Source organism: Pristiophorus japonicus, chromosome 9 (genome assembly GCF_044704955.1).
Source record: "Pristiophorus japonicus isolate sPriJap1 chromosome 9, sPriJap1.hap1, whole genome shotgun sequence".
Classification (NCBI taxonomy): Eukaryota; Metazoa; Chordata; class Chondrichthyes; family Pristiophoridae; genus Pristiophorus; species Pristiophorus japonicus.
Window position 1 is genome coordinate 124581077 of NC_091985.1, and position 14047 is coordinate 124595123.

A 14047-nucleotide genomic window follows, 5' to 3' on the forward strand; every position below is an offset into this window, starting at 1 on the left:
TGAACCTCTTTTGGCACGGAGTTGCTGTGCGGTTCAGTATTAAGGTGCCCGACACCTCAACAACCACCTCTGCCCAAACAATGCGGAAGACCTACTGAGTGGGCCTCCCAGATTCTGCAAATAGGAGGAACCTCCTATCCTCCACAGCTTGCACCAGCATTTCAATTTGGGCATCTGAAAATCTGGTTGACCTTGTGTTGTCTCTCGAAGTTCCCATTGATGCTTGAAACACACACCAGATGATCCAATAGAACTGATGAGAATGACCATAACCTACCTGAAAGATATGCCCTTTAAGAAGGCTAGGGACCAGGTGCCTCATGAATGAAAGTTAGGTGAAATTGGGTGCTCAGTCGTTCCTCCTGTCCCTGCAGTGCCCCGCAGAGGCAATTTCCACCCCCAACACCGCTCCGCTCCATTTTTTGGGACAAAGTCCCGAATATCACTCCATTCTCTGTCCCATCTCTACGGGTGCTAAATCTTCAGTTCATTCAAATTATCTGCCCCAAACAATGCGGAGGGCAATTTCGGCCCCATAATGTCTGAGGATAGTGTGATTCTTATAGTTCTTTTCTGGCCCCAAAATCTTTCCTTCCCTTCCACCTCTTCCTTTCCTCCACCCTTTTCCCTACCCTGCATCTACTGGTCCTAAGAGTTAATGAAATATATTGAATGCACAGTCAAGCGGATTTATATATTTTTTGGAAAGTAAAATTCATGTAATCTATAACTTTGATTACTGTAACACCACATTAATTTGAAAAACCTTTTTAAATGAAGTACAGAAATAACTTTTAGTGGTAAGCATAATCAATTATATATTTTTTGTAAGAGTTGCATTTCTATAACATCTTTCACGACCTCAAGACGACCCAAAGTACTTTACAGTCAATAAAGTACTTTTGAATTGTAGTCGCTGTTGTAATGTAGGAACTGCGGCAGCCAATTTGCACACAACAAGCTCCCACAAACAGCATTGTGATAATGACCAAATAATTTGTTTTAGTGATGTTGATTGGCCAGGACATCGGGAATAACTCCCTTGGTCTTCAAAATAGTGCAATGGGACCTTTTATGTCCACTTGAGAGAGCAGACAGGACCCCTTGGTTCAATGTCTCATCCGAAAGAGGGCACCTCTGACAGTGCAGCACACTCTCTCAGTACTGCACAGGACTGTCAGCATAGATTTTTGTACTTAAGCCTCTGGAGTGAACAGAATAGTGTCTCTGAATAAGTAGCACATGAAAACATTCAAAAAACCTAGCTTGAGGAAATTAATAAATATCTGTAAACTTATAATTGGATATAATCTAAATTTATATATTATACCTGTTTTGCTATTTATTATACTCATTAAGCATGAATTATTTGTAAATCTATAAACATGTTTTTCAAATGGGCTTTATCAATCCACATCAGTACTTTGTAATCGGGACCTTTTTTATTGAACTGTTAAGTTATCATGCCAATTTGAAAAGGACCATGAAAAGGAATTTAGTTTCACATGGTGCACTAAAACTTGAAATTGGCTAATGTATTGGTAAGAAAAACCTTCAGTGACAATAGAAATAGAAATTTTTATTAATGTGTACAAAGTATGTTTTTTTAATCAATATTTAATTGAGGCAATGAAAATGTATTTATTCCATCTTTATAATTAATGCATTGCAGAAATAGTGATCTGTCAAGTATTGAAGATGTCACTGATGATCAGTCTAATTCTCCAGAAAATTTGCATATGGGTAAAGAGGAGGTCAACGAAGGCCCAAATATATCTCCCAGTTGCACACAAACGGCCACTACATCTTCCAGGACTGTGACAACAGATGATCATTCCAGAGAGCAATCCAGTGCATTTGAACCAAATAGCAATTTGGACAACGTGGTAAGAATGGTATAATTAGCAAACTTTCTGTTAAAATTCTAAACCAATTAATACTCTTTTATCCCCAGTCTAATACTATGCCTGCTGAGCAAGGAAGGGCATGTTTGGTACCCTGGAACCTTCTGGGATTAAGACTGAGGCTTTTAGAATTGATTGATAGTGACTGCTATGGGTTTTGACTTAGTTCACAGGAATTCAATGTAAACATATTAACCTTAAAGTGTCCAAATGCGACATGTTGGTGGGGATGGGGGGCAGAAACACCCGGGGGTTGAATGGACAAATTCACTCTGTATTGTGATATTGAGTCATAGGCCAGGAGAATCGGAGGTCTGTACAGTCTTTGGTTGGTGCTGAAGTAGACTATCTATCTTAGCTGGGCCTGTCGCAATTGGCCACGGTTCCCAAGGCCACGGAGAAGATAGATCGAGTCAGGGATCTTGGTCCTGATTGCTATTTATTGATTTTCTGCTGCAAGTGCATGTGTGTGTGGATGGGATTAGCAGAAAACAGGACTAGCTCCACGTTTGAATTGTTGATGCTCAATGTCTGGGTTTGCACAAAAAGAAGTCACTTGGGTGAAATCCAGCAATTTTTTTTTTTAGAAGTTGTTACTAAATGTTTTTTGTTGCAGCTGTAAATGCAAATCTAAACCAATCAGTGACCTGCTTTTCACAAACTTATTGGCATGTTGTGCAGGATAATTATTTCTCATAATTTCTAGCTTAGTTTTGAATTGCTGTCGCAAACAGCACAGGCACAGTGCGCTTCTTTTTGTGCTGTAAACTTTAGTGATTATATGATCTTTTATATGCACCTTTGGAAATAAGAATTCTTGCAATGTAGCAATCACTTTCTGATTGAATTTGAATTTCCTGTCATTAGCTTATGAGGATGGCAGATACAGGAACTTTGTCCCTTCAACTTTATTATTATATCTAATTTGTGCTATCAATGTTAGCAAAATGCTTAGCTAAGTTAACGTACAGTGAATTTCTACAACAGCAACTTGCATTTATATAGAAGAAAGAAGACAAAGAATAAAGACTTGCAATTATATAGCACCTTTCATGACTATTGGATGTCTCAAAGTCCTTTACAGCAAAAGTCCTTTTGGAGTGTAGTCACTATTGTAATGTGGGAAATGTAATATAGCGCCTTTAATGTAGTAAAATGTCCCAAGGCACTTCAGAAGCATAATCATTCAAAAATATACATTTGTGTCAAAAAAGTAGATATTAGGAAGGGTGACCAAAAGCTTGATCAAAGAGGTGGGTTTTAAGAATGGTCTTTAAAGGAGGAGAGGGAGTGTGGAATTGCAGAATGTATTAGACAGCTGAAGGCATGGCCAGCAATGGGATTGCAGGGCTGGAGGAGGTGACGCTGATAAGAGAGGGCAAGGTCATAATGTAATTTTGAACACAAAAATTTAAAATGAAAGCTGCCGAGAGAATGGGAGCTAATGTAGGTCAGTGAGGACAGGAGTATGATGATGATGAATGGGTGAGCGAGACTTGGGTACGGGCAGCAGAGTTTTGGATGAGCTGAAGTTTACAGAGCATGGAGAATGGGAGGCAGGCCAGGAGAACATTGGAATAATTAAGTCTTGAAGTGACAAAGGCAGATGGGCTGAGGCAGAAGCAGATGTTACAGAGCTGGAAGTAGACAGACTTTGTGATGAAGAGTTTTAGATTTGAGCATTTCTCCAGGCTCAAATGGCCCCTGAGGCTTACAGACTGCAGCAGCGTAAATACTGATAAAGAACCACTTGCTGTGAAAATCCTTGGCATTGATCTTTCATAAACATCTTATTATGCAGCAATTGATTGTAATGCAGCAGAGTACCAACAAAACTTGGCAATTATCATCAACCTGCACTGTGGTGTTTTATTAATAAATTGCCATGCCTTCTTAACACTTTACATGAAATGATGTTCAAAGAATCTGATCAGCATTTTTATGTGCAGTGGTGCAAATTATAATTGGGTCATTATAGGTTACAAATATAAATGCTGAGGCGATCACTGGACATAGTTGCACTGAAGCACTTGTTTTAAAATTTAATAATTAAGTTTTTAAGTCAATCCTATACCGCAATGGCCCAGAATTTGCAGTCGGGACGACGGCGAACTGGCAGCGTTCGCTTTCATTCCATCTTTGAAACTGACGGCAACATCGGGATTTGGCACACGCAGAAATCCCAAAGTTGCGGTCTGTCAATGACAGCTCTGAAACTGGCTGCGCTGTGCCCCCGCCCCTCCCACTGAGCCGGCAATCAGTGAAATCTCATAAATCATTGAAACTGATGAAAACTTCAGCTCTTCTACAGTAATTACGCTGTTACATTCCCCACTAAAAGTTAATTCAAAAGGGAGTAGGTGTAACTGGGGTTTGATTGCTAATCAAATGCTAAGGGCTTGGAAAACTAATTTTAATTTTGTGCACTGTGAAATTTGTCCATTTTAATAAAAATTTTTAATTTTTAAGAAACTTTTCAAAAATAATGTTTTAATTATTTTTTAAAGTTTGTCCATCTCTATTTCAGGATTGCTTTTTTCCCGTGTGAGAACCCCAATCTTTCTTTTGCTCTCTCTAACTATTTTTAAAAGTTTGAATTTTAAGGGCTTACTCACCTCCTTGTTCGCTCTCTTGAAAATTCTGCCTTTTGATTAGCTGTTTAGACAACCTGTTGATGTCACAGCTGTACGAGCAAGGAGATCCCCATTAAATTCCGCTGAATTGAATTGAACCTATGGAAAACCCAAAGTTCTTGACACGGATTGCGAGTTCTTTATACTTCGGGGCCAGCAGTGAATGCAAATTAAATCGTTAGGTTGAATTTAATAAATAACTACCAGCTGTCCTTGCTGTTCAGTATTTTGGCGGATGTTTTGGGTCCTGGGCTGGATATGATCTACCAGAATAAAAACAGAAAATGATAGAAATTCACAGAAGGTTGATCAACAACTGAAAGGGAAAATAGATCAATTGTGGCCGTATAACAATTGCGGTGGCTGCAGAGATAGTGAATGCATTGGTTTTGATCTTTCAAAATTCCCTAGATTCTAGAACGGTCCCAGCAGATTGGAAGGTCGCAATTGTAACCCCGCTATTCAAGAAAGGAGAGAGAGAAAACAGGCCAGTTAGTCTGACATCAGATGTCAGGAAAATGCTGGAATCCATTGTTAAGAAAGTGGTATCAAGGCACTTAGATAAGACAAAGTAAACATGATTTTATAAAAGGGAAATCGTGTTTAACAAAGAGTCTTTTGAGGATGTAACTAGCAGGATAGATAAAGTGGATGTAGTATATTTGGATTTCCAAAAGTCATTCGCTAAGGTGCCACATAAAAGATTATTACACAAGATAAGGGCTCATGGGATTGGAGCTAATATATTAGCATGGATAGAGGATTGGTTAACGGACAGAAAACAGAGAGTAGGGATAAATGGATCTTTTTTGGGTTGGTAGGCTGTAACTAGTGGGGCGCACCAGGATCAGTGTTGGGGCCTCAGCTATTTACAATCTATATTAATGACCTAGATGAAGGGACCAAGTGTAATGTATCCAAGTTTGTTGATGATACAAAGCTAGGTGGGACAGTAAGCTGTGAGGAGAATTCAAAGGGATATAGTTAGACTAAGTGAGTGGGCAGTAAGGTGGCAGATAGAGTATAATGTAGGGAAATGTGAGATTATTCACTTTGGTAGGACGAATAGAAAAACAATATTTTTTAAATGGTGAGAGAGATTTGGATGTCCTTGTGTAGGAAAAGCAGAAAGCTAGCATGCAGGTATAGCAAGCAATAAGGAAGGCAAATGGCAGGTTGTCCTTTATTGCAAGGGGGTTGGAATATAAGAGTAAGGAAGCCTTGCTACAATTGTACAGGACCTTGGTGAGACCACACCTGGAGTACTGTACACAGTTTTGGTTTCCTTATCTAAGGAAGAATATACTTGCCTTTAAGGCGGTACAGTGGAGGTTCACTAGATTGATTCCTGGGATGAAAGGGCTGTCTTTTGATGAGAGATTATGTAGAATGGGCCTATACTCTCTGGAGTTTAGAAGAATGAGAGGTGATCGCATTGAAATATACAAGATTCTGAAGGGGATTGACAGGGTAGATGCTGAGAGATTGTTTCCCCTGGCTGGAGTGTCTAGAACTAGGGGGCACAGTCTCAGGATAAGGGATCGGCCATTTAAGACAGAGATGAGGAGGAATTTCTTCACTCAAAGGTTTGTGAATCTTTGGAATTCTCTGCCCCAGAGGGTTGTGGATGCTGAGTCTCTGATTATATTCAAGGCTGAGATAGATAGATTCTTGGAGTCATGCGGAATCAAGGGATATGGAGATCGGGCGGCAAAATGGAATTGAGGTCGATGATGAGCCATGATTTTATTGAATGGCGGAGCAGGCTCAAGGGACCGCAGGGCCAATTCCTGCTTCTATTTCTTATGTTCTTATCCCTGCACGATGTGTATGTGTAAACATTCGGTGAGGATGGGACAGTTGTGATGCTCCCATATTGTAATTACACTTAAGGCAAAATATGAAATGGATTTTGAGGCAGTCTTACCTGTCCTCTGCTAGCCAAACTAATGTTGTGTTCTTATCGTCAAAGAGTGAACAACTGAAGAATGGTCATGCACCAGTGAACCCTGTGCAAAGGAAAAGAGTCTTGCCAGCTTGGATGCTGCAAGGTACAACAGAAATACCAAGTTCTTCATCTATAATTAATAAGAAAGGTAGGAGCAGGCTATTAAGGTTACTTGTTGCACTAACAGCAAATTATTTTTATTAAAATCTCTTTTGATGCAAGACTTTTTATTTAATACTTTTCCGCTCAGAAATGTCTGGTATTGCTGTGTAATTGGGCACTTTCTTTGTGGCCTGCAGATCTAAACTTCTGTTTGTACAATATTTTTGTGTTACCATGTTGATGATGCCATAATATCAGTGCTGCTTCGCCAAGAAAAGTAACATCAAAGTGCAAACTTGCTATAGTTTCTGCAATAAAAATTTTTTTTAAATGATTCAGAAACCTGCCTTTATGCGGATCATAGTTTTAAAACTTTACTGGAAGATTCAAGTGATGTCATCGTCTGTTATTTGGATAAGACGTTACACTGTGACCTCTTCTGCCCTCTCAGGTGGATGCAAAAGGTCTCGTGGCACTATTCAAAGAAAAGCAGGGGAGTACCCCCCCCCCCCCCCCCCCGTATCCTGGATAATATTTATCCTTCAACCAACATCAATAACTTATATCATTGCTCTTTCAGGGACTTGTGGGAAAATTAGCTGCTGCATTTCCCCACATTACAATGGTGACTACATTTCAAAGTACTTCATTGATTGAAGCGTTTTCAGACATCCTGAGGTCATGAAAGGAGCTATGGGCCCACGTTTCGGGCTGCGCCTAGAACGGCGCAGCCCAGACCTGGACGGCCGTTTTTCGCGCCACAAAGTGCGCCTAAAAAAAAGTATCTATTCTCCGGCTCCCTGCAGGTCCTCTGGAGCTGAGCCCGGCGCAGCACGAGCTGTGGGGGGTGGAGCCAGGTCCCTGCGCTGAAAACAGTGCCGGGACCTCTGCACAAGCGCGCTACAGTGGGCGCGCATGTGCAGTAGCTCCAGGCGCCCAAAACTGTGGGAGGGGCCCGAAGCACGCAGCCCCTAGCCTTGGCCGAATGGCCTCACTTGGGCTGCGTGGATAAGGCTCACCTCCCACGCCCAGCTCCTGATTCCTCTGGAACTGATCCGACTTGACTCCTGCTCCCTCCGCGACCCGCCCCCCCCCCCCCGGACCCGGGACCCGACGCCACCTGCCTGTAAATCCAGCCCGAAGTCTTGGGCCCGGCCCGTTCAGGCTCCTTCTCCCTTCCTGCCTCCTCCCTTCTCCCTTCCTGCCTCCTCCCTTCTCCCTTCCCTTCCTCCCCTTCCTTCCCTCCCCTTCCCTCTCCTTTCCCCCTCTCCTCCCATCTCCTCCCCTCTCCTTCCTTCCCTCCTCCTCTCCTTCCTTCCCTCCTCCTCTCCTTCCCTCCCTCCTCCTCTCCTTCCCTCCCTCCCTCCCCTCTCCTTCCTCCCCTCTCCTTCCCCCCTCTCCTACCCCCTCCTCTCCCTCTCCTTCCCCCTCCCCTCCCCTCCCCTTTCCCCCCCTCCCCTCCCCTCTCCTTCCCTCTCTCCCTCCCCTCTCCTTCCCTCTCTCCCTCCCCTCTCTCCCTCCCCTCTCCTTCCCTCTCTCCCTCCCCTCTCCTTCCCTCTCTCCCTCCCCTCTCCTTCCCTCTCTCCCTCCCCTCTCTCCCTCCCCTCTCCTTCCCTCTCTCCCTTCCCTCTCTCCCTCCCCTCTCTCCCTCCCCTCTCCTTCCCTCTCTCCCTCCCCTCTCCTTCCCTCTCTCCCTCCCCTCTCCTTCCCTCTCTCCCTCCCCTCTCCTTCCCTCTCTCCCTCCCCTCTCCTTCCCTCTCTCCCTCCCCTCTCCTTCCCTCTCTCCCTCCCCTCCTCCCTCCTCCCCCTCCCTCCTCCCCCTCTCCCCCCCCACCCCCCTCCCCTCGCTGTCAGAAACACACACACAGACAGACAGAGAGATAGAGACACTGACAGAGACACACTGGGGGGGCCATCCCAGTATGCTGTTGGAGGACTCCCGGTGCTGCAGTCGGTAAGTAGAAAATGTTTTATTTATTGATTTTTTTAATTTTTTATTAATTTTTTTGATTGATTTATTGGTTGATTTATTGATGTATTTATCATTTATTATTGATGATGGCTCTTTATTTGTAAAACTGAAGTGTTTAATGTTTGTAAACTTCCCTTTAAACCTCCCCCCCCCCCCCCACCCCCCATTCCCTACGCCTGATTTGTAACCTACGCCTGATTTTCTAAGTGTAGACAAGGTTTTTCTGAGCGTACAAAAATCTACACTTACTCCATTCTAAGTTAGTTTGGAGTATGTTTTCACTGCCTAAACTTTCAAAACGGCCGTAAGTGGCCGGACACGCCCCCTTTTGGAAAAAAAAATCTGTTCCAAACTGAAACTATTCTAACTGACTAGAACTGGAGCAAACTAAATGCCGAGAATTGCAATTTCTAAGATACCCCATTCTAAACCAGTTGCTCCAAAAAAACAGGAGCAACTTGGGCCGAAACTTGGCTCCTATGGGCCCAAGTTTCCACATGATTTGCGCCTGATTTTTAGGAGCAACTGGTGGAGAACGGACTATCTTAGAAATCGCAATTCTCCACATTTTTTTTTCTGCAATTCTAGTCAGGTAGAACAGTTCCACTTTGGAACAGAATTTTTTCTTCAGAAGGGGGCGTGTCTGGCCACTGACGCCTGATTTCAAAGTTTCCACAGTAAAAACGTACTCCAAACTAACTTAGAATGGAGCAAGTGAAGATTTTTGTAGAACTGAAAAAACCTTGTCTACACATTAAAAAATCAGGCGCAGGTTACAAATTAGGCGTCCAGAACGAGGTGGCGGGGAGGGGGGGAAGGGAAGTCATTAAATTCTACAATAAATCCTTATTTATACTTCTACAAATATTATACAAATAAATCCAACCTGAATAAACATTTATAAGCCAAGAAAAGATTAAATAAACCATCTTCCTACCTGTGTGAAAGTGCTTCAGCCACGGAGAATGCTGCAGGAAGCCTCACAAGTTGAGGCACCCGTTCGTTCCCGCGGGGGGGGGAGGAGGCGCCCGTTCGATCCCGCGGGGGGGGGGGGGAGGAGGCGCCCGTTCGTTCCCGCGGGGGGGGGGGGGGGGGAGGAGGCGCCCGTTCGTTCCCACGGGGGGGGGGAAGGAGACAGTGAGAAGGCTGCAAGAAGCCTCTGTGCTGATGGCAATGTGCTTTTATTAAAAAATGTTCAAAAATTAAACGGCTACAAAGAACTACAAAAATGGCCGAGTGCCAATGTTTCCTTCACACTGCGCGTGCGCGAACGCTCCAACGCGCACACGCAGCGTTGCCGGCAGGAAAAAAACTAATTTAAATGGTACCCGCCCCCTCCCACTTACAAAATCGGCGCGAGTGTAGGCTCCGCCCCCCTGGGCGCCGCGCCAAACAGACAAGGAGCTGCAAAGTGCTCCAGAATCGCGCCGTTTTTTTCCGACGCCGTTTTAGGCGTGAAAAACGGGCGCCCAGCTCGGAGGGGCGCCCGTTTTTTATCGTGTGGAAACTTGGGCCCTATATTTCTGCAAATTCTTTCTTTTGAGGTCTGAATGGTGATTGGTACGCAGATCCATTGGTATAGGAGCAGTGCAATATTTTCTGTTTGTGCTGCCTTTATCTACTCATGACTCACCAAGCCACTCGATGAATTTATGAATGGATGCAATTATAATTGACCGTTGGTAAAAGCTGAGGAGTGGAATTGTGTGCTCCTTATAGACCATGTGTACTACATTCCCACATTTAGATATGTTTTTACATTTATTCTCGTGATGTGAGCAGCTCTTGCAAGGCTGGTATTTACCACCAATCCTTAGTTGCCCTGTGAAGGTGCTGGTGGGCCTTCGTCTTGAACTACAGCGATTTGATACTACTGAGTGGCTTGCTAGGTCACTTCAGGAGGCAGTCAGGAGTCAATTACATTGATGTGGGATTGGAGTCACATATATTCCTTCCTTAAAGGACATTAGTGAACCAGTTGGTTTTTTAACGACAATTCGACAACTTTAAGGTAATTTTTACTCATACTAGCTGCTTTATTTCCAGAATTTTTAAAAAGCTGAATTTATGTTCTCTAGATTATTAGCTCATGTCTCTGGCATGCTTGTCCAGTAACATAACCACTACACTACTGCACCCAATCAATTAATATTAAGTTGTGAATGCTAATTTTGCTTGTAGAATTGTATTTCAGGCAGCGTTATTATCAAAAACTTTGTTTCTTGTACATGAACATTCAAATAAAGTTAACTATGAATATCTGAAGCAGGATTATTTGGGCTGTTCAATATTCAGAACTGCCGCAGGTATTTTCTTGGGTACAGTGGCGTCAGTCTCTCCGGTAAGCAGTTTGAGTATCTTATGTTTGTATGTGTATAACTTCAATCTCTCTCAGGTGAACCAAGGCAACATTTGGATAAGGCCAGCTTTTTTCATAGTAAGGTCATCATACAGAACAGCTATATTATCAGACTCTCTCACTTCAATCTGTACAATTTATCTTCACATAATACAAAATAAAGAACATACCATGCTAGCCAATATCAATAGGTTACCTTACTTGACTTGAACAATAACCATCTCCCAACATTTCCAATCTCTTTGCCTCAGTGAAAGCCCTCACAGTGATCTTTTTTAATAAATCTGACTGTCCTTGCAGGCTTTCTGTTCGCAAAAGCCTCTGCTTGCGTCTATACCAGTTTCTGCTATTATTATCTCTTGCTGTTCACAGCCCAACGTTGATCAATTTACTTTTAATTTTTCGTTTACCTACACAAGCTAACACATTACTCATTGTTTAGTCTCTTGGGGAAAACAACTTGCATTAAGCATATTAACCACTTTCGTCGAGGTCACTTTTAAAAAAAATAATGGTGAGTATACTTAAACACAACTTTAAAAGTAACTCTTTTTGCCAAATCCTTTCTGTGGTAAAATTGTCATAAAATCCTGAAATGTGACACAGACATAGATTAGGTCATGGAAAAACTCTGCTTTGCAATTTTGCACTCCAGTCCAAAATCTAAGTTTATAGGCTAGAAATTGCGTAGCGCCCCGTTTGGGACGATAGCTTTTCAGGGACGCAAAAGTATCGACGGGCGAAAAAGATTTACTGCTGCCAGGCACTTCCACATTAGAGCTCCAAGAGAGAAGCGGAGTGCTAAATCAAGCACTACCACTTTCCTTAGAGCGCGAAAGTGAGTGAAAGGTGCGGTATCGGCAGAATGCTGAGCAATGTTCGGTTCAGCGCTGCCGTCTTTACAGGCTCCTTCCCTCAAAGGGAAGGGCCAATGATCAGTTGAATGAATCTTCAGGCTGTCTCTGTTGGGCAATGGCACCTGCACTATGTGCATAGCAGCCCCAAGCACTCCTAAGGGCCCAAGTTTGCCCAGGAGTTGCTCCGTTTTATTTTTGGAGCAACTAGATTTTTTTGGAGTATCTTAAAAATCGCAATTCTGCCCATTTAATTTGCTCCAGTTTAAGTGGGTTAGGTTTTTTTTTAGTTTAGTTTTTTTTTCAAAAGGGGCGTTACAAGCCACTTACACCTGTTTTGGCCGTTTAAGCAAGTTTAGACAGCTAAAAGTTACTCCAAACTAACTTAGGCTAGCGTATGTAGCCACTTGTGGCTGCACAGAAAAACCTTGTGGTGAGCTAAGAAATCAGTGCAGGTAAGTACATTTAAAGCACCAAGCACTAAACAAAGCACAACAATAAGCATTCAATGACAAATAAAAAATACAAGGAGCGGTGCTGAGGGGGGGAGGAGTGATGCGGGGGAGGGGAGGAGCGGTGCGTGGGGGGGGGGGGAGAGGAGGAGGAGGGGGAGGGGGGAGGGGGGGAGAGGTGCGGGGAGGGGGGAGCGGTGCTGAGGGGGGGAGAGGAGGGGGGAGGGGGAGGGGGAGAGAGGAGGGGGGAGGGGAGGAGCGATGCGGGGGAGGGGAGGTGCGGGGAGGGGGGAGAGGAGGAGGGGAGGTAGGGGAGGTGAGTGAGGGGAGGGAGAGAGATGAGAGAGGGAGTGGGGGAGAAGCGAGTGAGGGGGGTTAGGGGGGAGGGAGGGGGAGAGAGGGTATGGGGAGAGGAGAGGGAGGGTGTTGGTAAAGGAGAGGAGAGGGAGGGAGGCGGGGGGGGGTGTGAGAGGAGAGGGGGGGGGAGGGGGGGGGAGGGGAGGGGAGGGGGAAAGGGGGGGGAGGGGGAAAGGGGGGGGAGGGGAAAGGAGGGAGGGGAGAGGAGAGGGAGGGAGGGGGGAGAGGAGAGGAGAGGGAGGGGGAGAGGAGAGGGAGGGGGGGGGCGAAGGGAGGGGGAGAGGAGAGGGAGCGGTGGGGAGAGGGAAGGAGGAGGGGAGAGGAGAGGGAGGGGTGGGGGAGGGAGGGGGGGGAAGAGGAGAGGGGTGGAAGAGGGAGGGAGCGGGAGAGAGCGGGAGGGAGGGGGAGAAGAGAGAGAGTGAGAGGAGGGGAAGTGAGGGGAGGGAGGGAGGAGCAGAGGGTAAGGGGGAGTGGGGAAGAGGAGGGGGAGTGGGGAAGAGGAGGGGGAGGGGGGGAAGAGGAGGAGGGGGGAAGAGGAGGGGGAGCGGAGGAGGGGGTGGGAGGGGGAAGAGGTGCGGGAGGGAGGGGGAAGAGGTGAGGGATGGAGGAGGGAGGGAGGGAGGAGGGGGAGAGGTGAGGAAGGGAGGGGGGCGAGAGGTGTGGGGGAGGGAGAGCTGAGGGAGGGAGTGGGGGGACAGGTGAGAGAGGTGAGGGAGGGAGTGGGGGGACAGGTGAGGGAGGGGAGGTGAGGTGAGGGTGAGGGAGGGAGGGGGGAGAAGTGGGGGGGAGGGACGGGGGAGAGGAGACGGAGGTGGGGAAGGGAGAGCGGAGAGAGGAGGGGGGGTGAGGGGGGAGGAGAGGAGAGGGAGGGAGGGGGTAAAGGAGAGGGGGAGGGAGTGAGGGGGAGAGGAGAGGAGGGGGGAGAGGAGAGGGAGGGGGAAGGGGGAGAGGAGAGAGGGAGCGAGGGGTAGAGGAGGGAGAGGAGAGGAGAGAGAGGGAGCGAGGTGGAGAGGAGAGGGTGGGGCTGAGGAGAGGGAGGGTGGGAGGGGGGAGAGGAGAGAGGGTGGGAGGAGAGAGAGGGTGGGTGGGAGGAGAGAGAGGGGAGGGGGAAGAGGAGAAAGAGGGGAGGGGGAAGAGGAGAGAGAGGGGAGGGGGAAGAGGAGAGAGGGGAGGGGGAAGAGGAGAGAGAGGGTGGGAGGGGGAAGAGGAGAGAGAGGGTGGGAGGGGGAAGAGGAGAGAGAGGGTGGGAGGGGGAAGAGGAGAGAGGATGGGAGGGGGAAGAGGAGAGGAGAAGGTGGGAGAGGAGGGAGAGGAGAGGAGGGAGAGGAGAGGAGAGAGGGGGGAGAGGAGAGAGAGGGAGGGGGAAGAAGAGAGAGAGGGAGTGAGGGGGGAGAGGAGAGAGAGAGAGTGAGGAGGGAGAGGAGAGAGAGGGAGGGAGGGGGAGAGAGGGAGTGAGGGGGGAGAGG

The 14047-nt window shown here is 46.3% G+C and overlaps 1 protein-coding gene across 2 annotated transcripts in view; it reads left to right on the forward strand.

Annotated features, from left to right (window-relative positions):
• The window catches only part of aplf (aprataxin and PNKP like factor), a 114109-nt gene that overhangs the window by 36573 nt on the left and 63489 nt on the right, over nucleotides 1-14047 (forward strand). For both annotated transcript variants that reach the window (XM_070889806.1, XM_070889807.1), the window contains exons 4-5: nucleotides 1673-1886; nucleotides 6510-6633. In XM_070889806.1, coding sequence (XP_070745907.1) covers nucleotides 1673-1886; nucleotides 6510-6633 — 338 coding nt within the window. The remainder of the gene's footprint in view (nucleotides 1-1672; nucleotides 1887-6509; nucleotides 6634-14047) is intronic.